Source organism: Mobula birostris, chromosome 18 (genome assembly GCF_030028105.1).
Source record: "Mobula birostris isolate sMobBir1 chromosome 18, sMobBir1.hap1, whole genome shotgun sequence".
Lineage (NCBI taxonomy): Eukaryota > Metazoa > Chordata > Chondrichthyes > Myliobatiformes > Myliobatidae > Mobula > Mobula birostris.
In genome coordinates, this window is record NC_092387.1 from 57,976,172 (window position 1) to 58,000,898 (window position 24,727).

Sequence of the window (24,727 nt, forward strand, 5' to 3'; positions counted from 1 at the left end):
TCCATGGTCAAAGTCACTTACATAACATCTTTTCCCCCCATTCTGATGTTTGGTCTGAAGAACAACTGAAACTCGACCATGCTTGCATGCTTTTAAAATCTTGCTGAATGGTACCACAGCACCCCTCACTCAATGTCAGCAAAACCATAGAGCTAATTATTGGAATTAGAATTAGTGATTCTGAAGTGTGTTTATTCTTTATTATTATTCTAACTAATAATTAGAACTTGCATGGGACCCAACTACGCCTGCCTCTTCGTTGGTTATGTGGAACAGTCTGTGCTCCAAACCTATTCTGGTACTGCTCCCCAACTTTTCCTTTGGTACATTGACAACTACATTGGTGCTGCTTCCTGCACCCATGCTGAGCTTGTCAATTTCATCAACTTTACTTCAAACTTCCACCCAGCCCTCAATTTCACTTGCTCTATCTCAGACACTTCTCTTCCCTTTCTCGATGTCTCGATCTCCATCTCTGGAGACAGGCTGTCCACTGACATCTTCTACAAGCCCACTGACTCTCATAACTACCTCGACTATACCTCTTCCCACCCCACCACATGCAAAAATGCCATTCCCTATTCCCAGTTCCTCTGTCTCCGCCGCATCTGCTCCCAGGATGATGCTTTCCGTTCCAGGACATCTCAAATGTCCTGTTTCTTTAAGGATTGTGGTTTCCCTTCTACCGTCATCAATGATGCCCTCACCCCCATCTCCTCCATTTCCCGCACTTCGGTCCTCACCCCATCCTCCCGCAACCACAACAGGGACAGAGTTCCGCTTGTCCTTACCTACCACCCCACCAGCCCCTGGATCCAGCACATTATCCTCCGCAACTTCCGCCACCTTCAACAGGACCCCACCACTAAGCACATCTTTTCCTCTCCACCCCTCTCCGCTTTTCGTAGGGATTGGTCCCTCCGCGACTCCCTCATCCGCACGTCCATCCCCACTGATCTTCCACCCGGCACTTATCCCTGTAAGTGTAAGTGCTACACCTGTCCCTACACCTCATCTCTTGCAACCATTCAGGGCCCCAAACAGTCCTTCCAGGTGAGACAACACTTCACTGTGAGTCTGTTGGGGTCATCTATTGCATCTGGTGCTCCCGGTGCGGCCTCCTCTACATTGGTGAAACCCGACGCAGATTGGGAGACCGCTTCGTCGAGCACCTCCACTCCGTCCGCCACAACAGACAGGATCTCCCGGTAGCCACCCACTTCAGCTCTGCTTCTCACTCCCGTTCATGTATGTCCATACATGGCCTCCTCTACTGCAATGATGAGGCTAAACTCAGGTTGGAGGAGCAACACCTCATAAACCGTCTAGGTAGTCTACAGCCCCTCGGTATGAACATAGAATTCTCCAACTTCCGTAATTCCCTCCCCCTCCCTTCCTCTATCCCTATTTCACTCTACCCCCTCCCCTTGCTCCCTCATGATTTCGCCTCTTTTTTCTACTACCCATTGTTTTCACGGCTATGATGGCAATGCTTCCCCTCCCCCACCCCTTTGTCTTTCAAATTACTGGTCTTTCAACTGAAGCTACAAGCATTCTTCAAATCCTTCCCCATCTTTCATTCTTCAGTCCTGACGAAGGGTTCCGGCCCGAATCGTCCACTCATCATTTCTAACTGATGCTGCCCGACCTGCTGAGTTCATCCAGCGTACTGAAAGTGTTGCTTTGATCACAGTATCTGCAGATTATTTTGTGTTTATTGAGCTAATTATTGACTACAAGAGGAGGAAACTGGAGGTCCATGAGCCACTCCTCATCAGGGGATCAGAGATGGAGAAGGTCGGTAACTTTTAATTCCTCAGTGTTATCAGTTCAGATAAAGCCCTCCCCGCCATTGAGCATATCTACACGAGCGTTGTCATAGAAAAGCAGCATCCATTATCAAGCACCCCCTCCATCCAAGCCATGCTCTCTTATCACTGCTGGCATCAGAAATAATGTACAGGAGCCTCAATACCCACACCACTAGGTTCAGGAACAATTATTAACCCTCCACAATCAGGCTCTTGAACTTCAAGGGATAACTTCACTCAACTTTACTTGCCTCATCACGGAACTGTTCCAACAACCTATGGACTCATTTTCAAGGATTCTTCATCTCATGCCCCTGATATTTATTGCTCATTGATTTATTATTACACTTGAGTATCCCTTATCCAAAACTCCAACTCCAAAACCCCCCAGAATCCAAAATTTTTTGGAGTGCTGGCATGACGTCACAAATGTAAAACTCCACAGGGCATTGGGAAGATTCCTAGGTGATGTGTGCATCACAGACAGTTCTAAAAAAGTGACCTCACTTCTGTAATGAATAAAAGTTATGGAAAATAGAAAAACATTGCATAAAACAAACGTGCTGAATGGCTACGTCAGTATACATCAGTATATATGTGCGATGAACAAGTTTACGTAAGACAAAGACTGCTTACCAGTAGCATATAAGTTCATTCGGAAATTATGGCAATCCCAAGTTATCTTATTATATATTCCAAAATCCCAAAAAATCCAAAATTCAGAACTCCTCCGGCCCCAGACATTTTGGATAAGGGGTACTCAACCTGTATTGTTATTTTTCTTTTGTGTCTGCACAGCTTGTTATTTTTTACACATTGGTTGTTTGTCTTTTTATGTGTGTTGTTTCATTGATTCTATTGTCTTTCTTTGAACTTACTGTGAATGCCCACAAGAAAGTGAATCTCAGGGTTGTATATCGTGACATATATGCACTTTGATAATAAATCTACTTTGAACTTTTATGTATTGAGTTGCTGCCACATGACTGGTTGATTAGATATTTGCATTAACAAGCAGGGGTGCAGGTGTACCTAATAAAGTGTCCACTGAGTGTATACTTTATACTTTATTGTCGCCAAACAAGTGATACTAGAGCATACAATCATCACAGTGATATTTGATTCTGCGCTTCGTGCTCCCTGGAGTACAAATCGATAGTAAATATTAAAAATTTAAATTATAAATCATAAATAGAAAATAGAAAAGGGAAAGTAAGGTAGTACAAAAAAACCGAGAGGCAGGTCTGGATATTTGGAGGGTACGGCCCAGATCCGGGTCAGGATCCGTTCAGCAGTCTTATCACAGTTGGAAAGAGCTGTTCCCAAATCTGGCTGTATGAGTCTTCAAGCTCCTGAGCCTTCTCCCGGAGGGAAGAGGGACGAAAAGTGTGTTGGCTGGGTGGGTCGTGTCCTTGAATATCCTGGCAGCACTGCTCCAACAGCGTGCGGTGTAAAGGAGTCCAATGACGGAAGGTTGGTTTGTGTGATGTGCTGGATGTGTTCACGATCTTCTGCAGCTTCTTCCGGTCTTGGACAGGACAACTTCCATACCAGGTTGTGATGTACCATAGAAGAATGCTTTCTAGGGGACAGGCCAAATTCCTTTAGCTTTCTCAGGAAGTAAAGACGCTGGTGGGCCTTCTTGGCAGTGGACTCTGCTTGGTTGGGCCAAGTCAGGTCATTTGTGATATTGACCCCGAGGAACTTAAAGCTTTTGACCTGTTCCACCTGTGCACCACCGATGTAAATGGGGTCGTGCAGTCCGCTGCTCCTTCTGAAGTCAACAACCAATTCCTTCGTCTTGCTGACATTGAGGGATAGGTTATTGTCTTCGCACCATGCCACCAGGTTCTTAATTTCCTCTCTGTACTCAAACTCATCATTATCTGAGATACGGCCTACAATTGTGGTGTCATCAGCAAACTTATATATTGAATATCATTCTTCTGTTGAAGGTTCTTGACTTGAAATGTCCATTGCCTTCCATAGATGTTGCCTGACCCACAGACTTCATCCAGCTGTGTGTTGCTCCAGATTTCCAGCATCTACTGTTTCTCTGTATTTCGGTTGCATACAGGGTCATAAAGCATGGAAACAGGTCCTTTGGCCCACTGAGTTCATGCCAACCAGCCATTTATACTAATCCCATTTTACACCCTCTACATTCCCAGACTCACCTGCACACTCGTGGTAATTCATATCGGCCAATCAACCTAGCAGCAGACACTTCTATGGAATGTGAAAGGAAAGTGGAACAAAGAAAGTTCAAAGTAAATTTGTTACCCAAGTACCTATATGTCACCACATACTACCCCGAGTCATTTACCTATGGGTATTCACAGTAGATACTAAGAAATACAATGTAATTAGTGAAAAACCATACACAGATGGACAAACAACCAGTGTGCAAAAGAAGAAAAACTATGCAAATACAACAACAACAAAAAAAATTGTAATAAATAAATAAATAGATAGGTAGATCGATAGGTAGATAGGTAGATAAATATTAGAAACATGGATTGTAGAGTCAACCCGTGAAGAAACCAATGTGGTCACAGGGAGAACACCACATAAGCAATAGCAGGTTTGAGGATTCAACGCATATTGCTGGAGCTGAAACGCAATGTCTCTACAAGTGGATCTGTTCCAGTTGGGTCACCGCACTTCAACTTCTTCCTCAACAAACTGTGTCCTGCACTTACCCCCTTCAAGCCTTGATCTTTGCTTCCATATCTGCCTCACCACTGCTGCTGCATGCTGTTCCTGCAATTCCAAGGATCTGTGACATTGGGTGCCACAGTAGTATAGCAGTTAGCACAATGCTACCACAGCTCGGAGTGTCGAAGATCAGAGTTCAATTCTGACATCATCTATAAGGAGTGTGTACATCCTCCCTGTGGAACACGTGGGTCTTCTCCAGGTGCTCCGGTTTTCTCCTACAGTCAGTTAGTAGGTTAACTGGTCATAGTCATAGTCATAGTCATACTTTATTGATCCCGGGGGAAATTGGTTTTCGTTACAGTTACACCATAAATAATAAATAGTAATAAAACCATAAATAGTTAAATAGTAATATGTAAATTATGCCAGGAAATAAGTCCAGGACCAGCCTATTGGCTCAGGGTGTCTGACCCTCCAAGGGAGGAGTTGTAAAGTTTGATGGTCACAGGCAGGAATGATTTCCTATGACGCTCTGTCTGCATCTCGGTGGAATGAGTCTCTGGCTGAATGTACTCCTGTGCCCACCCAGTACATTATGTAGTGGATGGGAGACATTGTCTAAGATGGCATGCAACTTGGACAGCATCCTCTTTTCAGACACCACCGTCAGAGAGTCCAGTTCCATCTCCACAACATCATTGGCCTTACGAATGAGTTTGTTGATTCTGTTGGTGTCTGCTACCCTCAGCCTGCTGCCCCAGCACCCAACAGCAAACATGATCGCACTGGCCACCACAGACTCGGAGAACAAGTTGCTGTAAATTGTCCAGTGATTAGGCTAAGGTTAAATCGAAGGTTGCTGGGTGGTGTGGCTTGAAGGGCTAGAAGGGCCTATTCCTCATCCTAAATGCTGATATTTTGGATGAGGAATCACATAATGTGGGGCAGTGCAGTAGTGTGGTGGTTAATGCATCACATTACAGCACCGGTGGTAAGACTGGGGTTCAATTCCCACCACAGCCTGTAAGGAGTTTGGATGTTCTCCCCATGACTGCATGGTTTTCCTTTTGGTGCTCCCGCTTCCTCCCACAGTCCAAAAACGTACAGGCTGTAGGCATGCTATGTTGATACCAGAAGTACGGCAGCACATGGGGGTTGCACAGCACAATCCTCACTGATTTGATTTGAGAAACAACACATTTCACTGCACAGTATGTTTCAATGTACATGTGACTATGTGACAAATAAAGATTAGATTATGAGGACACTCAGTCCTCGTTTATTGTCATTTAGAAATGCATGCATTAAAGCTAGTGTTTTACTAGGTCAATGTCTGTCACATACACAAGTACAATGCAATGCAAAACCTGCAGCAGCATCACAGACACAGGACATCAGATTCACAACACTCACAAGAAAAAAAAACATAAATCATATTCAATTTTCACAAAAAAGAATACTCAATTAAAATAGCAAGTCCATTGTAGAGCAAAGTGGTCATAGTGTTGCTAAACTAGTGACTTAGGTTGTGCAGTTTGGTTCAGGAGCTGAATGGTTGAAGGGAAGTAGCTGTTCTTGAACCTGGTGCTGTTGCGCTTCAGGCTTCTACGCCTCCTGCATGCTGGTAGCTGTGAGAAGATGAATGGCCCAGATGTGGTGATCTTCGAATATAGGTATTGCCTTTTGGTGGTGTTACGTACCCCGTAACTGGGTTGCCAAACCAGCAGAAATGGATCACTCAGTTGGAGTCTGGATTACTAGAACTAAGAAAGTTTTATTAAAGAAACAAGCAACACAGTACTCTAATCAAAAGGATAATGAATGCAACAGTTCAGCAATGATAAACATACATGTACACAGAATTCAGATAACAGGATCAATCAAGCTCTATCGTTGTCTAGGGGTAAATGACCAGTTTCAAAGTGACGCAAAGTTCAGTTCAATTTAGTTCAGTTCAGTTCGCAGACAGTGGGGGGGGGAAGGACAGAGAGAGCTAAATGAATGAATATTCAAGGCTTCCACACAGACCTTCGCAGTCAGCTTTCGGGCGAGTCCTTTGTGATGTCATCTGAGGTCACCGACCGTGACCCCTCCGTTTCCAGATACGATTGTTTCCCTGCGGTGAACCTGGCACCCAGGCAAGGGTGGACGCACACCAGGTTCCCGCCGATCGTGCCTTTCCACCCTGTGCATCTATGGCCCGGTACTTCCCACTGACTTGTGAGAGATGCACCGCTTCCAGGGTCGTTACCTCGGGTGTCCTGTGTGTGTCCTGCCTTAGCGAACCTGTCCCTTTTTATCCCCCTGCTGGGGTATCGCCTGTCCATCACTTCAAACAGTTCAGGGTTCAAAGGGGGAGCCGATCTTGACAGCTCTCCTTCCCCTTCATTAACATCTCCAAATGCTGCTTCATTGTTTTCCTTATCTCTCTCTCTCCTGAAGACAGGTGGCAGACCAACTGCTGATTTCACTGGTGCCAGCCCAGGCCAGCTACATCTTAATCTATGTGTATTCTTGTCACAACAGAAACAGATCACTATGTATCAAACGAGTCACTGAATGAAGTGTCTGGGTGACATCAGAAACTGCATGCATATAAGAATGGTTGTTAATGTGACACAGACAATGAATGTTTAAACTGCAATTAACTTTTACAATTTTATATTGTACTTCTTACATATAGTGTCAACAATATTTGATAGTACAATAAACTCTGCAGCAGTGCACTGCACTTTCCAGGGAACCCAATAGGTTTTGTATTTTTTTTTAACATATAAAACCTATAATACAAAACCTATTGGGATCCCTGGAAAATGCAGTGCACCACTGCAGAGTTCATTGTACTACCAATTACTCTGTGGATTTGTCATCTTCTAAGTCAAACTGTCTCATTTGACAGGAATGTGATTAACAACATTCCAAAACAGCCCGTTGACGACTCCTTAAGCCAAATACCATAACGAAGAAGTCAAGGAAGCCATCAAAACCTTGAAAAACAAAAGGCCGCTAGACTCGATGGAATACCAGCCGTGGTCTGCAAAATTGGAGGTAACCCGCTTCATTATCAACTGCATCAACTTCTCATCAAGATCTGGATAAATGAAGACGTACCAGCAGACTTTAGAGACTCAGCAATCATTACCATCTACAAAAGGAAAGGCGATCGATCCAAATGCGGAAACTATCGTGGAATTTCCCTGCTAGCAACAGCAGGAAAGATCCTCACCCGCATCATGAACAACCAGCTCAAGCCTTTAGCTGAGAAGATCCTTCTGGAGACACAAGCCGGTTTTAGACCATCACGCGGAGCAATCAACATGATCTTCACAATGTGACAACTACAAGAAAAATGTCGTGAACAACTTCAATCTTTGTACATGGCATTCATCGACCTCACCAAAGCCTTTGACTCGGTATCAAGGGAATTCCTATGGGATGTCCTATCCACCTATGGGTGCCCTGAAAAGTACATTTGAATCCTGAGGCTCCTCCACGATGGCATGCTTGCCACAGTCATGGTCAGCAACGGTGACTGTGAGTCTTTTCGAGTTAGATCAGGAGTAAAACAGGGAGGTGTGATTGCCCCAACTTTGTTCACCATCTTCATTGCGACAATCATCCACATTATCAAGGACAACCTACCCCCAGGAATCGAAATTGTCTACAGAACAGACGGCAGACTTTTCAATCTTGCCTGTCTCAAATCCAAAACGAAGACATCTATGAGTTCTTTCATCGAGTTCCAATACGCAACAGTATTGCAGCTCTTTCAGAAAACCACCTACAACAGATTCTGACTGCTTTTAACCGTGCATGCATGAAACTTGGACTTACCGTCAATTCCAAGAAGACTCAGATCATCTATCAACCGTCACCAACTGAGACAAATCGGATAGAACCATCAATTCAACTTGGTGAAACAACCCTGGAAAATGTGGACCACTTTCCATATCCTGGAAGTCACCTCTTCTCCAATGTCTACCTTAATTATGAGATCCAACATCATCTTAAATGCACTGGAACAGCTTTTGGACATCTCCGAACAAGAATCTTTCATGATCGTGACATCCGAACAGACACCAAAGTGTTAGTGTACAAAGCAGTGGTAATCTCAACACTCCTGTATGCTTCAGAAACCTGGACAACATACTGATGACATCTGAGGGCACTTGGAAAGTTCCATCAACGCCGTCTTCGAAACAGCTTAAAAATCAGCTGGAAAGATAGAAGAACCAACGTCAGTGTGCTAAATGAAGCAAAAACAACAAGCATTGAAGCCTACGTCATCAAGAACCAACTAAGATGGAGCGGTCATGTTCGGATGAAAGACGAACATCTGCTGAAACAAATCTTCTACTCCTACCTTAAAGAAGGCAAACATAAAAGAAGCGGACAACAGAAGAGATTCAAAGACGTCTTAAAAGCCAACATGAAGAAATGTAGCATCGACATCAACAGTTGGGAAACCATTGCCAAGGACAGGAAACTCCGGGAAGCCACCATCCGAGAAGGAACAGCAACTTTCGAAGCCAACAGATGTGCAGAATTAGAAGAAAAGAGAAGAAAGTGGAAAGAGAGGCAGCAACAACCAAAGCCCGATCTGCCATCTGGAACTACCTGTCCTGAATGCGGAAGAACTTTCAAAGACAAGATTGGACTCATAAGTCACTTGAGAGCCCATAAGTAGATGAACAGAACGAAGACCATCATCCTCGACCTCGAGGGATAGCCATGACGACCAAATATTGTTGATACTATATGAAACTCTACAGTGGTGCCCTGCATTTTCCAGGAAACCCAATAGGTTTTGTATTCTTATTGGTTTATTAAAGATTCAAAGTACACTTATTATCAAAGTACGTCTCTGCCAGTCTGCACCCGGACGTCGGAACAAGAGGTCCCGGGTTCGAATCTAGCCAGCTCCTTGCACACTTTCCGTCTGTACTGGATTGAGCATTGAGCTAGCAACTTGGCTTTGCAACACACACAAACGCTAAAGAAATAGCAAGGTTACTGCCTGATGAGCCAAACAAGCTGCAGGGAGGAATTTTGGCTTTTCCTTTTTACGCATATACAACCCTAGTGCATTAAAGTAAAACAATAACCATGCAGAATAAAGTATAAAAGCTACTGAAAAAGTGCAGTGCAGGTAGATTGTGTCCGGGGTCGGTGAGATTGTTGATTACGCTGGCCCTTTTACTCAGGCAGCAAGGAGTGTAGACAGGGTCCATGGAGGGGGCGCTAGTTCAAAGATAAAGGTGAAAAATTAAAGATTAGCTTTATCTGTTACGTGTACACCGAATCATCAAAACATACAGAGTAATGTAAACACGAGGAAATCTGCAGATGCTGGAATTTCAAGCAACACACATAAAAGTTGCTGGTGAACGCAGCAGGCTACAGACAGCATCTCTAGGAAGAGGTACAGTCGACGTTTCGGGTCTCGGCCCAAAACGTTGACTGTACCTCTTCCTAGAGATGCTGCCTGGCCTGCTGCGTTCACCAGCAACTTTTATGTGTGTTGCTTGATACAGAGTAATGTGTTATTTGTGTCAATGAACAACATAATCGGAGGATTGTGCTGAGGACAGCCCGTATGTATCACCATGATTCAAATGCCAACATAGCATACCCACAACTTACTAGCAATAACCTATTCAGGCTGCTGTACCTCCTCCCTGATGATAGTAATGAGAAGCGGGCCAACTCATTTAATCCCAATTGATCTTCCTGTTTATGGCTGAGGCTCATGTTCTGTTTGTCACTTCCAAGAACTCTCCCCATCAGACAATTTCCATGACACATCTGGTACTAGTATGGCCAACCCTGTGATACCTCACACTGTAAAAAACACACCTCTCTAGTTCCCTGGTGATTTATAACATTATCCAGCCATCACCCGAATTCCTCCTTAATTAGGCCATGATGGCAAAATTGCAGGTTCTTGGCTAATGCACTCATTGTGGTAGGTTATACAAATAGGGGTGGAGAAAGATGAGAAGTTGTCTCAGGACTATAGTTGAAAGGTGTTTACGATTTGGTCACTCATGATCTGGGCAACCCAAACAGAAATGAGCCTTTCCTCTGAGCCATGTTCCCCCTCTTCAGCTGATTGTAAGCTGCTAAAGTCTGTCTTTAAATTTTGCCAGCACTTGTGTTGATAACTCTCCTTAAGTTCAAATTTCAAAGTAAATTTTGTTATCAAAATGCATATATGTCATCATATATAAACCTGAGATTCATTCCCTTGTGGGCATACTCAACAAATCTATAGAATAATAATCATAATAGAATCAATGAGAGACCGCCCAACTAGGGCATTCAAACAGAGTGCAGAAGACAGCAAACTGTGCAAATATGAAAAGAAGAAATAATAATAATAATAATAATAAATAAATAAGATATTGAGAACGTGAAATGAAGAGTACTTGAAAGGGAGTCCGTTGGTTGAAGGAACATTTCAATGATGGGGCTAGAGAAGTTGAGCGAAGTTATTCCCTTTGGTTCAAGAGCCTGATAGTCGAGGGGTAATAACTTCCTGAACCAGGTGGTGCGAGTCCTGAGGCTCCTGTGTCTTATTCCTGATGATAACAGTGAGAAGAAAGCATGACCTGGGTGGTGTGGGTCCCTGATGATGGACGATGCTTTCCTGTGAGTCCTTCCTGTAGACATGCTCAATGTTTGGAAGGGATTTACTCGTGATGGACTAGGCCAAATCCATTACGTTTTGTAGGATTTTCTGTTCAAAGGTACACTTAATGTCAGAGAAGGTGATTCCATATCAGGTGGTAATGCAGCCAGTAAATATACTCTCCGCTAACCACCTAAAGAAGTTTATCAAAAATTTAGATGTTATTCCAAATCTCTGCAAACTCCTAAGGAAGTAGAGATGCTGGCACATACTGCAGGGCTTCCAAAGCAGTTGAGGGTGTTGGATTATTGTTTCAGCATAGCAGTAGACTATCAAACATACCATGGCATAGTGGCTTTCATTGCCTGCATGGTAGTCCTCATTGCTCAACCTTTGTTTGGCTACCATGAATCAAACATAACCTGTGCATTACAGTAATGTAGAATGCAGGCATCATGACTACTGACTATCAGCAGCTAATGTCACATGCAAACCAGCTGTTCATGGAATCCAGTCCATTTAAGTGTTGGTATTAGGTAGAGGTGATTGTAGGGTACAATCTTACAATTTTGCTGCCAATAGCATTTTGCAATATGAGGAAGTCTGTAGCATTAACAAAGGCACACTATCTTATTCTCTTACCCGCCCCTCTCTTTCTGCCCCTTTTCTTCACTCCTCCCTCCTTTCCACCTCTCTCTCAGCACCCTCTATCCCAGTCCCTTTTTCCACACCTCTCTCTTGCTGCTCCCTCTTTTGCACCAAGCTCTCTCTTCCATTCCCTTCTCTCCCCAACTCTATCTTCCACCCTCCTCACATCCTTATTTTTCTCTCTCCCCCAGCCTCCTCACTTCCTTACCCTTCTCTCCCCAACAAAACCCTTTCTCCCCCATCCTCAGGGCTGGTCTGTAGGCAGGCTAGGCTGGGCTGCAGCCCAGAGGCCAGAGCTGCAGAGGGGCCCAAAATAGGTAGCTATCATCATGGCAGACAAAAAAAATATGAGAGTGGAGCACAGAAAAGAAAAAAGAAACAAGAAAAAGAGGACCGTGAGAAAGAAGCTTTAAAAAAGACTTTGAAATTGACAGAATTTTATTTTCCAATATTTTTATTGATTTATGTATAAGAATACAGAATACGGGAAAAAATATGTCAATACATTAAACTAAATCGCATATAAAGACTCCCTACCCTATATTGGTACAAATCAATTAGTTCGAAACATTGAAAAGTAATAATAACGAGAGTGGAGCACAGAAAAAAGAAACAAGAAAAAGAGGGCCGTGAGGAAGAAACATTAACAAAGACATTGAAATTGACAGAATTTTTTAAACCTGTTCTCGATGATGCAGCAGTACCATCACTCTTTTCACAGTCTGAGACCGGTGGACAAATGGAGACTTGTTCAACAGCTAGCGCTAGCACCAGCGTTAGCACAGGACCACCGTCCTTGCCACAGTCAGCAGCTAACATTGAAGAGGCAGAGAGCATGACTTTGGGATTCCTGACCACAGAGGCCTCCGAACAACCAAGTTGGGCCTCTATTAATGTTAACGTTACCGCTACTGAGGATCCTTACAGCACTGATCCTGCTCACTGGGGAAAGGAAACGTCAAATGATTCAGTCCGAGCATACTGGGCTAAGAAAGGGCCGGAGTCCTGCCAGAATAAGTATGTGGATATCAAAGTTTCGGAACGAGTATACGAACAGCAGAGACGTTTTTCCTCCAAATTCACTTCATACACAAATGGTGAGTACATATCAAGGCAATGGCTGTTATATTCCCCTTCCACTGGCTGTGTGTTTTGTTTTGCATGCCGTATCTTCAGTGATGGTACCTGTCAGTCCATCTTCGAAACTGCCTTTAGTGACTAGAAACGTGCTACTGAGCGCATAGGAGAGCATGAAAATAGCAAACACCACAGGAAAACGATACTGACCTACGTTACACGAGCATCTGACAGCGAAAGAATAGACACAGAACTGCAAAAACAGTTCGAGTCAGAGTGTGTCTACTGGACCGACCTATTGAGAAGAGTGGTGGCGGTTGTGAAGTTTTTGGTTGAGAGGGGACTGTCAGAGATTGTCAGTGAAGTCAAAATGGCCGAATACTTTTCTATTAGCATCGATTCAAGCATAGGTGTTGCACACGTAGATCAACTCACACTCATTTTACATTATGTGTCAACTGATGGAAACATTCAGGAGCGATTCTTAGGATTTCTACCCATTGAGAGCCACACAGGGGAGGCTTTATGTGAGTCTGCGCTCAGTTTTAGGAGAGATGAATATTGACATAAGTAACTGCAGGGGGCAGTGCTATGACAATGCTGCAAATATGTCTGGTGCATACAAAGACTTATAATCCCACATCAAGGAAATCAATCCACTTGCTGAGTGGGTTCCATGTGCAGCATACACATTGAATCTCATTGGAATCAACAGTGTCAACTGTTGTGTTGAAACAGCTGATTTTTCAGCTTTGTGCAGAATGTGTTCAACTTCTGCTCCAAGTCAACTTCTAGGTGGAAGGTGGTGACCGCAGTACTTCAGCCTAATGCGAACGCACATTGAAACTCTGAGGTCTCTCTCTAATGCTAGATGGGCTGCACATGCAGAAGCCACACAGGCATTGTGCGGAAATTTTGCCAATATTCAAGATTTGTTAAAGAGCATTGCAGATGACATTAATCAGAATGTGGCAACTGGAAATGAAGCAAGGTCACTATGCAAAAAAATGGACAAGCTTGAGATAGCTTTTCTGAGCAAATGTGGCATGCCATTCTTCAGCGCTTTGAAAGTGCAAGTGTTGCATTGCAAGCTGTAAACCTAGACCTGTGTAATGCTGTGGATTTGGTGAGATCACTACGAGGAAACATAGCAAGCTTGTGTGATCAGTTTGATACTTCTGAGACCCAAGCTAAAACTATGTCTCCAACAGTCTAACAACTGTACAAAGAAGACACCCAACGGCAAAGAAAACGTAAAGCATTTCTGGGTGAATCCACAACACCTGATGTTGGCTTGTCAGCCAGAGAAAAATTCTCAGCTACTGTTTTTTTGGTCGTGATGGATAGTTTACTTGCAGGAATTGATTGCAGATTTGCATCATATAATGACCTTAACAACACATTTGGCATCCTAAACAATATCCCTTCTCTCTCTGTACAAGATCTGCACAAAAGAAAATCCGATCTCCAAAGCAGATATTCAGCGGACCTGGAGTTAGACTTTGTGGACCTGTCACAAATGCAAGTGGCGAGCGATCTTTCTCCAAACTCAAGCTAGTGACGATAGGCTCAGATCCACAATGGAACAGGACAGGCTGAATCATCTTACTTTGATGTCACTTGAAAGTGATCTTGTTTGGAAACTGGATTTTAGTGATCTGATCAAGGACTTTGCTGTGAAGAAATCCAGAAGAACTAGGCTTTAATTTTGAAAAACAAGCATCTGACTTTGTAAATATCTAGGGTCAGTGCTGTTCCTGTTTTTGTGGCAATAGGCTAATAGTTGACTGTTTACAAACCTAGTAAGTAAAAAGTAGTCTTTACTCTGCAAGCCACACAGCACAGCAATAGTATGTGCTAGTTCTCATTTTTCAAAAAGATTGTTGGAGTATTGTCAAGTTTCCTGGTTTGCCATAGTGCCATCTCTCTTGGCCTTTTTGTTTCTCATTTCCATTTTACTTTCTCAGAACACGTTTGAGAAAAATACCTAGATAAAAATGCTTTGGCATTGTTTGAGAAATAAGGCCTATGGTATGTGCAGCAATAGCTAAATAAAGATTTAAGATTGGGTACATCATACTTCATCTCCCTCATAACTTTACTAAGCCAACTAAGCCTGGGTCAATTTTTGAGTGCTTTAGATGCTGTCCTTCAAACTAAGGATCTGCATTACTTTCTGTCCTCCCTCTTAAGGCCTGTAAGTTTACAGCCTACATATCGTACTAAACCAATGTCTTGGTCCACAGCTTTGATACTTAGACCAGTGCAACCTTTGCTCTTGTTCTTGCCTTTTTTTGTTTGGTACAGCAGCATTTTACGATGTCAGCAGGGGCCCATCAGGGCCTCCAGCCCAGGGACCCCGGCCCCACTACTGCCCACCCTAACACTATTTCATGCTTCACACTTTCCTAATGTGTTGTTTTTCCTTTTCCTTGCTGTCTTTCTACACACACACACACACACACACACACACACACACGCACACACACACACAGAAACATGCTATTGTATCTCAAACGAACAAGCCTGTGCAGAAGTTAGTTTAACTAAACATTTTCAGAAATTGCCATCCCGTCTCTATAAGTTTCACTGAACTCAAGCACTGTCGATAGTACCATCATCAAACAAAAGCTACCAGAAACAAACCCATTACTAATGGACGATTACTTTTAATGGCAATGCAGTTAAATTTTTCTCCCAGTAAATGCTGAATCATTGAAGTTCAAGAAAAGAAGTTAGTATTAGAGCATAGAACAGTACAGGCCCTTTGTCCCATGCTGTTGTGTCGACCTTTAATTTAGAGATAGAGTGTGAAATAAACCCTTTTGGCCCTTTGTGCCATGTTGCTGGCAACCCCATCAATTTGACCCGAACTTCACGGGCCAATTTATAATGACCAATTAACCTACTAATCGGTACGCCTTTGGACTGTTGGAGGAAGCCCACACATTCACGGGGAGGATGTACAAACTCCTTACAGATGATCTCGGAATTGAACTCTGAACTCTGACATCATGAGTTGTAACAGTGTCATGTTAGTCGCTATGCTACCATGGCGTCCTAACCTACTTCAGGATCAATCTAACCAGTCCCTCCCACATAGCCCTCCATTTTTCATGTGCCTGTCTAGGAGACTCTCAAATATCCCTTTTGTATCAGCTTCTACCACCACCTCTATACTCTTAACCACTCTCTGTGTAAAATACCTACCTCTGATATCCTCTTTGCACTTTCAAGAGCAACAATAAAGATTCAAAAAACTTTATTGTCATTCTAACGGTACATCAGGTCTGCAGGGCAGAATGAGACAGCGTTTCTCAGGAGCAGTGCAATCATAACATAACAAACGCAACACTAAATAATAAACATAACAATAAATAGTAAAACACAACAGCCACATGTCAGTTAAAATCAAGTTATAAGTGTCCAGTGCAGGTTAAAAGTGTCCAAAGCAGAGTCAGGTAGAGCAGCTATTTAGCAGTCTGACTGCCTGTGGGAGGAAGCTGTTTAGTAGCCTTGTGGTTATAGTTTTGATGCTCCTGTAACGTTTGCCTGATGGCAGAAGAACAAACAGTTCATGGAGACGGTGTGAGGGGTCTTTAATGATGTACCGTGTCTTCTGGAGGCATCGACTCTGAAAGAGGTCTTGGACAGAAGGTAGGGAGACCCCAATAACCTTCTCTGCTCCCCTGACCACCCTCTGCAAGGCATTTTTGTCAACAGCACTGCAGCTAGAGTACCAGGTTGTGATGCAAAAGGTCAGCACACTCTCAACCACGCCTCTGTAGAATGTAGTTAAGATGTTAGTGGGGAGTGATGCTTGTTTAAGCTTCCTCAGAAAGTGCATTCTCTGCTGGGCCTGTTTCACAATCCCAGTGGTGTTCCTGGACCAGGTAAGATTGTCCGAGATCTGCACCCCAAGGAACTTGTGGTTGGAACTTTAGTGATTGGTGGAACTTTCCTCCAATCACTAAAAGTATGTCCTTCGGTATTAGGCATTACCGCCCTGTTAATATCTACCATAATCTTATACACCTCTATCAAGTCACCTCTCGTTCTCCTTTGGTCCAAAGGGAAAATCTCTAGCTCACTCAACTTTTCCTCCTAAGGCATGCTCAGTAATCCAAGCAGCATCAGTAAATCTCTGTGCCACCCCCTCTAAAGCTTCCACATCGTCCTTATACGAGATGAGCAGAAACTGAACACAATAATCCAAGTATGGTAATTTATCTGATCTGGTGCCATGATGCGCTCATTTCTGTGGAATGTTCATGATTCAGATCCATCATGCTTGCTGCTATGACATTCAGCACATTTCTCCCCACAGATGCATATGGGGACCGTAGGAGCAGTCCCAGAGCTCTAGGCCATGCGTCGAGCCAACAAAACCGTCATTAATTACCAAGCTCACTTCCAGCCTGGGATATTTTGCATTAAGTAATATCACAATGCCAAAGTGACATCATAAAGCAAGATAATTCAGCTGTAACAAAAGTAACCAATTGGCCACAGAAACAAAAAATCTGTCACAGTAAATGATGGCAAAATACTATGGGTTAGAATGCATGCTAAATGCATAAAATAATTAACATATAGAGCACAAATGGAAAACAAAGGCAGAGCGTGCTTATTATAAAAAATCATAATAAGATCAAAACCTTTAATAGATTAGAACTTTAACAGGTTGAACATAACTTAAAAATACAAGGAAGATGTTAAAATTTGTTAAAGACATGAAATGGGTTCAATTCCACTGTTGTCTGTAAGGAGCACCACAAGGTGCATGACAAGGCCGGGTTCTTAGCCCCCTGCTCTACTTGCTTTACATTTACAACTGTTGTAGTTAAGCACAGCTCTGATGCCGTATTCAAGTTTGGTGATGGCACCACTGTTGCAAGCCAAATCAAAGATGGTGATGAATCAGCATATAGGAGGGAGATTGAAAATCTGGCCAAGTGGTGCCATAGCAACAACATCTTACTCAATGGCAGCAAGACCAAAGAGCTGATTATTGACCTCAAGAGAAGGAATCTGGAGGTCCTTGAGCTAGTCATCATCAGAACTGGAGAAAGTCAGCAACTTTTATTCTCCTCAGTGCTATTATTTTGGAGGACCTAAGTTACCAAGAAAGCACAGCAGCACTTTTACTTCCTCAGGAGTTTGCTAAGATTTGACATGACATCTCAAACTTTGATAAACTTCTATAGACATGTAGTGGAGAGTATATTGACTGGCTGCATCATTGCCTAGTATTGAAAGACCAATGCCCTTGAATGGAAAATCTTCCAAAAAGTACTGGATATGGCCCAGTCCATCATGGGTAAAGCCCTTCCCACCATTGAGCACATCTACATGAAACGTTGTCTCAGAAAAGCAACACCCATCATCAGAGTCCCCCAACACCCAAGACCTGCTTTCTTCTCGCTGCTGTCATCAGGAAGAAGATACAGAATCCTCAGAACTCACACCACCAGGTTCAGGTACAGCTATTACCCCTCAACCATCAGGGTCTTGAACTAGAGGGGATAACTTCACTCACCCCAGTACTGAACTGTTTCCAAAACCTATGGATTCACTTTCAAGAACTCTTCGTCTCAAGTTCTCGATATTTATTGCTTTGTTTTTGTATTTGCAGTTTGTTGTCTTTTGAACACTGGTTGAATGCTCAAGCTGTTGTGGTCTTTCTTTGTTTCTTTTATAGTAATTATTCTATTATGCATTTATTGAGAATGCCCACAAGAAAATGAATCTCATAATTGTATATGGTGACATATATGTACCTTGATAATAAATTTACTTTGAACTTCAAATTTTTGAGATGGCAGGCATGCTGTGTTGGGAGACATCAAGCTAACCAGCTTAGTATTCGTTAGCATTTCAGAGAATGAGGGGGTCTAATTGGAAGATTCTGACCCAGCAACACCATGGAACCCATTCAAAGGAAATATCAAACATCCAACAGGCAAAAAAAAACAATTCATGCAAATGGCAAAAAAGGAGCGAATAACACACAGTGTATTAAACATCAAACTGCAAAGACCTTGAAATGTTCAGTGTAGTTCAGTTTAGTTCAATGTAGCACTGTATTGTTTGTTGACTGCAGGCCGCAGTCAGTCTGAGTCAAAGTGCCCAATCAAAAATCATGCAAAATAGCAATAAAAGAAGTTGTAACCAGAAACCAGAAATGCAATATGACATAAGCTGCAGAGACCTCTAAAAATGAATCCAATCCACAAACCGCACCATTCAGATCTTGTCCAAGACCCAGGGCTCCTGCACCTTCCTCTGGCAGCAGCAAGTGAAAGAGAGAGAAATGGAAAGAGAGGGAGAGAGAGAGAGAGAGAGAGAGAGAATGAAAGAGAAAGACCAGTCAAACACAAGCAGATAGTGCTGAACACCTGCTCACCTTCCATTCTTGTCCTCGTTGATTTCAAGCTTGCTCAATGCTTTAAGCAGCGAGATCAGTGAGTAATGGAGGCAATCGCGAGTTCTCACTCCACAATTTCGCCACAAACTCCGATCTCAACCACACCGAATTCCCTCACAAAAGAGCCAGATCACTTGGTTGACCCAAAATCACATTATCAAATTGTAAATGACACACAGATTAGTAGCAGAAGTATATTTAAAAGAAGAAGGAGAAGTAGTAGTTTTGTGAACTGTCTGCAGGACATTACTGTTCGTTGCATTGGTCACTGGCGCCATCTTGCACTGAAGGTGAATTATTTTTTCCTGGCTGGAGCAAGGAAATGAGGGATTGCAGTCTCAGTCTTAGATCATACTCTCATAGGGAAAAGGTTTAAGGCTGAGATGTGGAGATATTTGTGAGGTGGAGGTGGTGAGCGTGTGGAATCTGCCACCAGACAGAATTGTTGAGGTCAAGTTGCGGAATATTTTTAAGAAGGAGACTGATACATTTTAAGATGCACAAGGCATTAAAGGGTCTGGAGTGTGCGAGGATTTGGTACTGAGGCAAATGACCAGTCATAATCGTATTTAATGGCAGAACAATCTTGATGGGCTGAATGGTCTCTTCCACCACCTATGGTGGTTACATGGATTAGATTAGATTATGAGAACACACAGTCCTCTCTTATTGTCATTTAGTAATGCATGCATTAAGAAATGATACAATGTTTCTCCAGAATGATATCACAGAAACACATGACAAACCGACTGAAAAACTGACAAAAACCACATAATTATAACATATAGTTACAACAGTGCAAAGCAATACCATGATTTGATAAAGAACAGACCATGGCACGGTAAAAAGTCTCAAAGTCTCTCGAAAGTCCCATCATCTTGTCCAGCTCTGCAAACTTGCCGAAGCAGCATCCTGGAAGCATCCGACCACAGTCTGACTCGAGTCCGTCCGAAAGCTCCGAGCCTCCGACCAGCTCTCCGACACCGAGCACCGAGCACCATCTCTACCGAGCGCTTCGACTCCAACCCCGGCAACAGACAATAGGCAAAGCCGAGGATTTGGGGCCTTCCCCTCCAGAGATTCTCGATCGCACAGTAGCAGCCGCAGCGAAGCGGGCATTTCAGAAGCTTCTCCAGGTGTTCCTCCATGCTTCTCACGGCTGTCTCCATCAAATCTGGATTGTGCACGGCCCCCCAGTTAACACGTACAATATCATTCGGAACGGCCGCGCGCGCTGCGTTGTGCCACCATCTTCTCCTCCCTCCTCCCCTACCATGTTTCCATATAAACCCCCAAGGAAAGACTGCACTATTGGGAGGATTGCCTTTCAGATGAGGTTTTAAAGGCCTCAGCAGTCCTCTCAGGTGGGGTACTAATTTGAGGAAGGGCAAGGGACTTTGCCTTCATGTTTAGCCAGTGTTTAGCTCATGACTAAGACAGATATTCTGGTCGTTGTCACTCTGCTGTCTGAGGGAGCTCGCCGTGTGCATGCTAACTGCTAAATGGTTTTCTACATTCCAACCGTTTTTATTTACTCAGATTTAAGTTTTCCAGCTGCCTTTGTGATTATGTATCTCAAGCCCGATAATCCAGGCTTTATGATATTGAAACTTCAGTATTTTAAAATCTAAAGTTCATAATGCAATAAATAAGATGAAGAAAGGAAAGGCAGCAGGTCCTGATGAATTAATAATAGAACAAATTATCGCCCTTGAAGATTATGGAATTGAAACACTTACTGATTTAATCAATGACATTTATGAGGCTGGAATAATACCAGAAGAGATGAAGAAAATCAGTATTTATCACTCTTCCTAAGAAACCCGGAGCAATAAAATGTGAATTATATAGGACCATAAATTTAATGAGTCATATCACCAAGATACTTCTAAGAATTTTGATGACAAGAGCTAAAAGTAAGATAGAAGCTGAAAGAGGTAAAGAACAATGTGGTTTTGTGAAAGACAAAGGTACAAGAAACGTAATATTGACGTTAAGGATACTTTCAGAATGAGCTATTCAAGTGCAAGAAGATTTGTTTGTTTTATCGACTACACAAAAGCATTTGATAAAGTGAAGCACAGTAAGTTATTTGAAATATTACAGGAAACTCTAGATCTAGATTCGAAAGACCTCCGCCTTATCAGAAATCTGTACTGGGAACAAACTGCCGCTGTAAGAATAGATGGAGAAGTGAGTCAGTTTACGAAAATCAAGAGAGGCATTAGACAAGGGTGTGTTTTCTCCCCTGATTTATTTAATGTGTACAGTGAAACAATATTACAAAAAAACAACAGACATCTTGGGAATCAAAGTTGGCATCAATAATTTCAGATATGCAGATGACACTGTGTTAATTGCAAGTACGGAGGAAGAACTACAAAACTTAATTGATATAATTTTTGAAGAAAGTGCAAAAATGAGTCTATCTATCAATTGCTAAAAGACAGAATGTATGGTGATATCCAAAAAGAAGGAGAATCCTATCTGCAGGCTGAGAATAAACGGGGAAGGCATAAAACAAGTACAGAACTTTTGCTACTTAGGGAGCTGGGTGACATCAGATGGCAGGTGCGACATGGACATCAAAAGAAGAATAGGGATGGCAAAAGACACCTTTACGAGAATGAAGAGTATAATGACCAATACTAAACTAGGCATGACAACTTGCCTCAGAGTACTGAAATGTTATGTTTATCCAGTTGTGTTATATGGCTCAGAATGTTGGACAATATCTAGTAACATGAGGAAACGAATTGAAGCAGCACAAATGTGGTTTTTGAGGAGGATGCAAAGAATATCATGGATGAAATGAATACCTAACGAGGATGTCATGAACAGAGCAAACACAAAAAGAGAAATAATGTATGAGATCATGAAAAGGCAGCGTGACTTCATTGGACATGTGATTAGGAAAGAGGAGTTAGAATGCACGGTAATTATGTGAAAGATTGAAGGGAAGAAAGCAAGAGAAATACAAAGACAAATGATGATGGGGACAGCAGCCAGAGAACTGGAAATGAATACCAATGAATTGATCCATTTGACCCGAAACAGGAGCGTGTGGGCCATGGCAGTCAAAACTCAAACTGGGCACGGCATCTGATCATGACGATGATACCCGTGACTGTGTTGCCACCCAAAGTTCCAATCTGCTAATTAAATTTGCTGATGATACTACACTGATTGGCCCATTCTCAAATAATAATGAGGCAGCCTACATTTCTCTGACGTTACATTGAACCTATCAAACCTATATCAGAAGGTATTTACCGAATACAGTTCATTGCTGTAGTACCAGGCTCACTCCCGCCCATTTTGCCACCTTTTATCTGTACTGTTGGTTATCGATCCATCCCAAAACCCAATCTCTCCTGAGGACATTATACAAAGAAAATTCATAGTCGGTGTCTAGGGCAAGAAACACAATTCTAGCCCCGTGCGGCTGTACCATGGAAAATTAATTTTATTTTTCCCAGAATTATTTCTCTGTAAGGACTATGATCTCATTCGTCAAAAGTAACTTGCCGCAAATGATCATGATAATTAGAGGTCTGTGTGTGTGTGTGGGGGGGGGGGTCCTATATTGAGCAAAGTTAATTTCCAATTGGCTAACACAAAACCTGCTAAAACTGGCCAATCTCCACCAATCCTGCAGGACGGGATATACCGCCTTAACGGACGTAACCATGGGAACCAATGATGCTGCCTCACGTCGCAAAGGTTGCCATGGGTACTTTCTATGACCCGTTTTTATTAAACCCCTCTGCACGGGTTAGCGAGTAAGTTACAGTATACAGTTGCACCGGTGCGGTAAGGGTGGGCGTCTCAATCAGCTCGGGAGAAAGGGGAAGAAGAAAAGTCCTGTGGAGGGGAAACACGTGCTTACGTCAAAACCATTTGTCCTGCAACCCAAGATCATAGTGTACAAAGTTCATAGGTCAGAAGTAGGAAGAAAAGTAACTTTAAACCAATCATGGCGCAGCAACAAGAGCAAGAGAACTTGGCTTTGGTCTTAAACTGTGGCGAACTGAAAGTGGTAATGAGACGATCTCTTTTTAATATCGTACATCTTCTTTATACAAAGTTAGACTGGCGAAGGTGCCTCCTTGTAGAGCGGGTTTTCGATGTCAACACGTAAAGAACACATTCAGGGTTAACTAGTGTAAAAGTTTAGTGGGATGAGAGATGGAACTGGTTTGCAAGAGTTGTGTGTTTAACCAGTATTATTACCGGTATTGCTCCGATTTCTGTTGACAGCGTCCGTCCTGAATTCCACCCACCCCATGGCTGGCAAGGAGTTTCTCGTCAGCGAGGGTAGTCGTATCCCCTTCCTATTGTTGTCGCCCCATGACAGGGTTGTGTGTGTCACAACGACACGGCGCTGTCAGAATCAACAGCTGCTGGCGCGGTTGGCGCTGCCTGATTCCGCTCGTTCCTTAAACTTTATCAGACTGCTGTCCATTCATTCTTAAATTCAGATCCTAAAACCTAAAATAAAAAGTAAGTTCTCCCCCCATACGAATGAGTGGAGAGACCGTTTTAACATTATCTTAATTAGATGATTCTATTAATCTGGAAAATAATCAGACTTGAAGGAATTTATTCTCTTTGTTTCCGGACTACATATACTTACCCCACATCATATCAGGCTGTGATTCTGATAGGCACTGTTAACTCTAATGTCACAATCAGTGTAAATGCAGAAATTTCGATCATTTTATACCAGATTCGGGTATAAGGTTTAAGGAAACGTGCTGGAAATCGTTGTTTCTGGGTCCAATTTTCAGACCATAAAGCATTTTAATCATCAGGATGTTTAATTTTAATAATCTATGTACAAAATATTAGCCAGAATTCCAGGGAGTTGTTAAAGACCTAAAAGCAATTTCAAACGAAGTTTACAATGAAAACTGTAATAATGTTTATCGTGGTTTCAAAATGATACGGTACTAATTTTTATTGAATTCAAATCCGACTCAGAGTGCCTTTTGATTCAAGTGCTGTTGTGTTTTCCCAATTACTGGTCAAAGTTGCAGAACTGTTTGTCTTTATTTCAGAAAATAAAGCTCTTATCACCAAAACAATTAGAAGAGATGGCCAGCACACATAAAATGCTGGAGGAACTCAGCAGGCCAGGCAGCATCTATAGAAAGGGGTAAACAGTCGACATTTAGGGCTGAGACCATTTGCCAGGACCTGATGGACTATTATTAGGACTTTCTATTGATACTGCCTGGCCTGCTGAGTTCCTCTAGCATTTTGTTAGTGTTGTTTTGGATTTCCAGCATCTGCAGATCTTGTCGTGTTTTAGAAGAGACAGACAGCCTTTCAAGTAGCATTGTAATGATGTGATGGTGAGGGACTCATTCTATGGTGACCCAACTACTGTGCATTTTCATGTAACAGGTTTGGTGGGGAAGGACCCTTAGGAGGCAGTGATCATAACATGATTGAGTTCACTGTGAAATT

At 42.7% G+C, this 24,727-nt stretch overlaps 1 protein-coding gene and 1 pseudogene across 2 annotated transcripts in view; both read left to right on the forward strand.

The window, feature by feature from the left end:
• LOC140211887 (sorbitol dehydrogenase-like) overlaps window positions 1-24,727 on the forward strand; it is a 76,393-nt pseudogene that overhangs the window by 37,512 nt on the left and 14,154 nt on the right.
• LOC140212140 (sorbitol dehydrogenase-like) overlaps window positions 12,624-24,727 on the forward strand; it is a 74,315-nt gene continuing 62,211 nt past the window's right edge. The window contains exon 1 of one of the 2 annotated variants that reach the window (XM_072282748.1): window positions 12,624-12,848. In XM_072282748.1, coding sequence (XP_072138849.1) covers window positions 12,645-12,848 — 204 coding nt within the window. In that variant the 5' untranslated portion in view covers window positions 12,624-12,644. Of the gene's footprint in view, window positions 12,849-23,099; window positions 23,295-24,727 lie in introns of those variants that run through there. The other variant, XM_072282749.1, reaches the window with a different exon arrangement.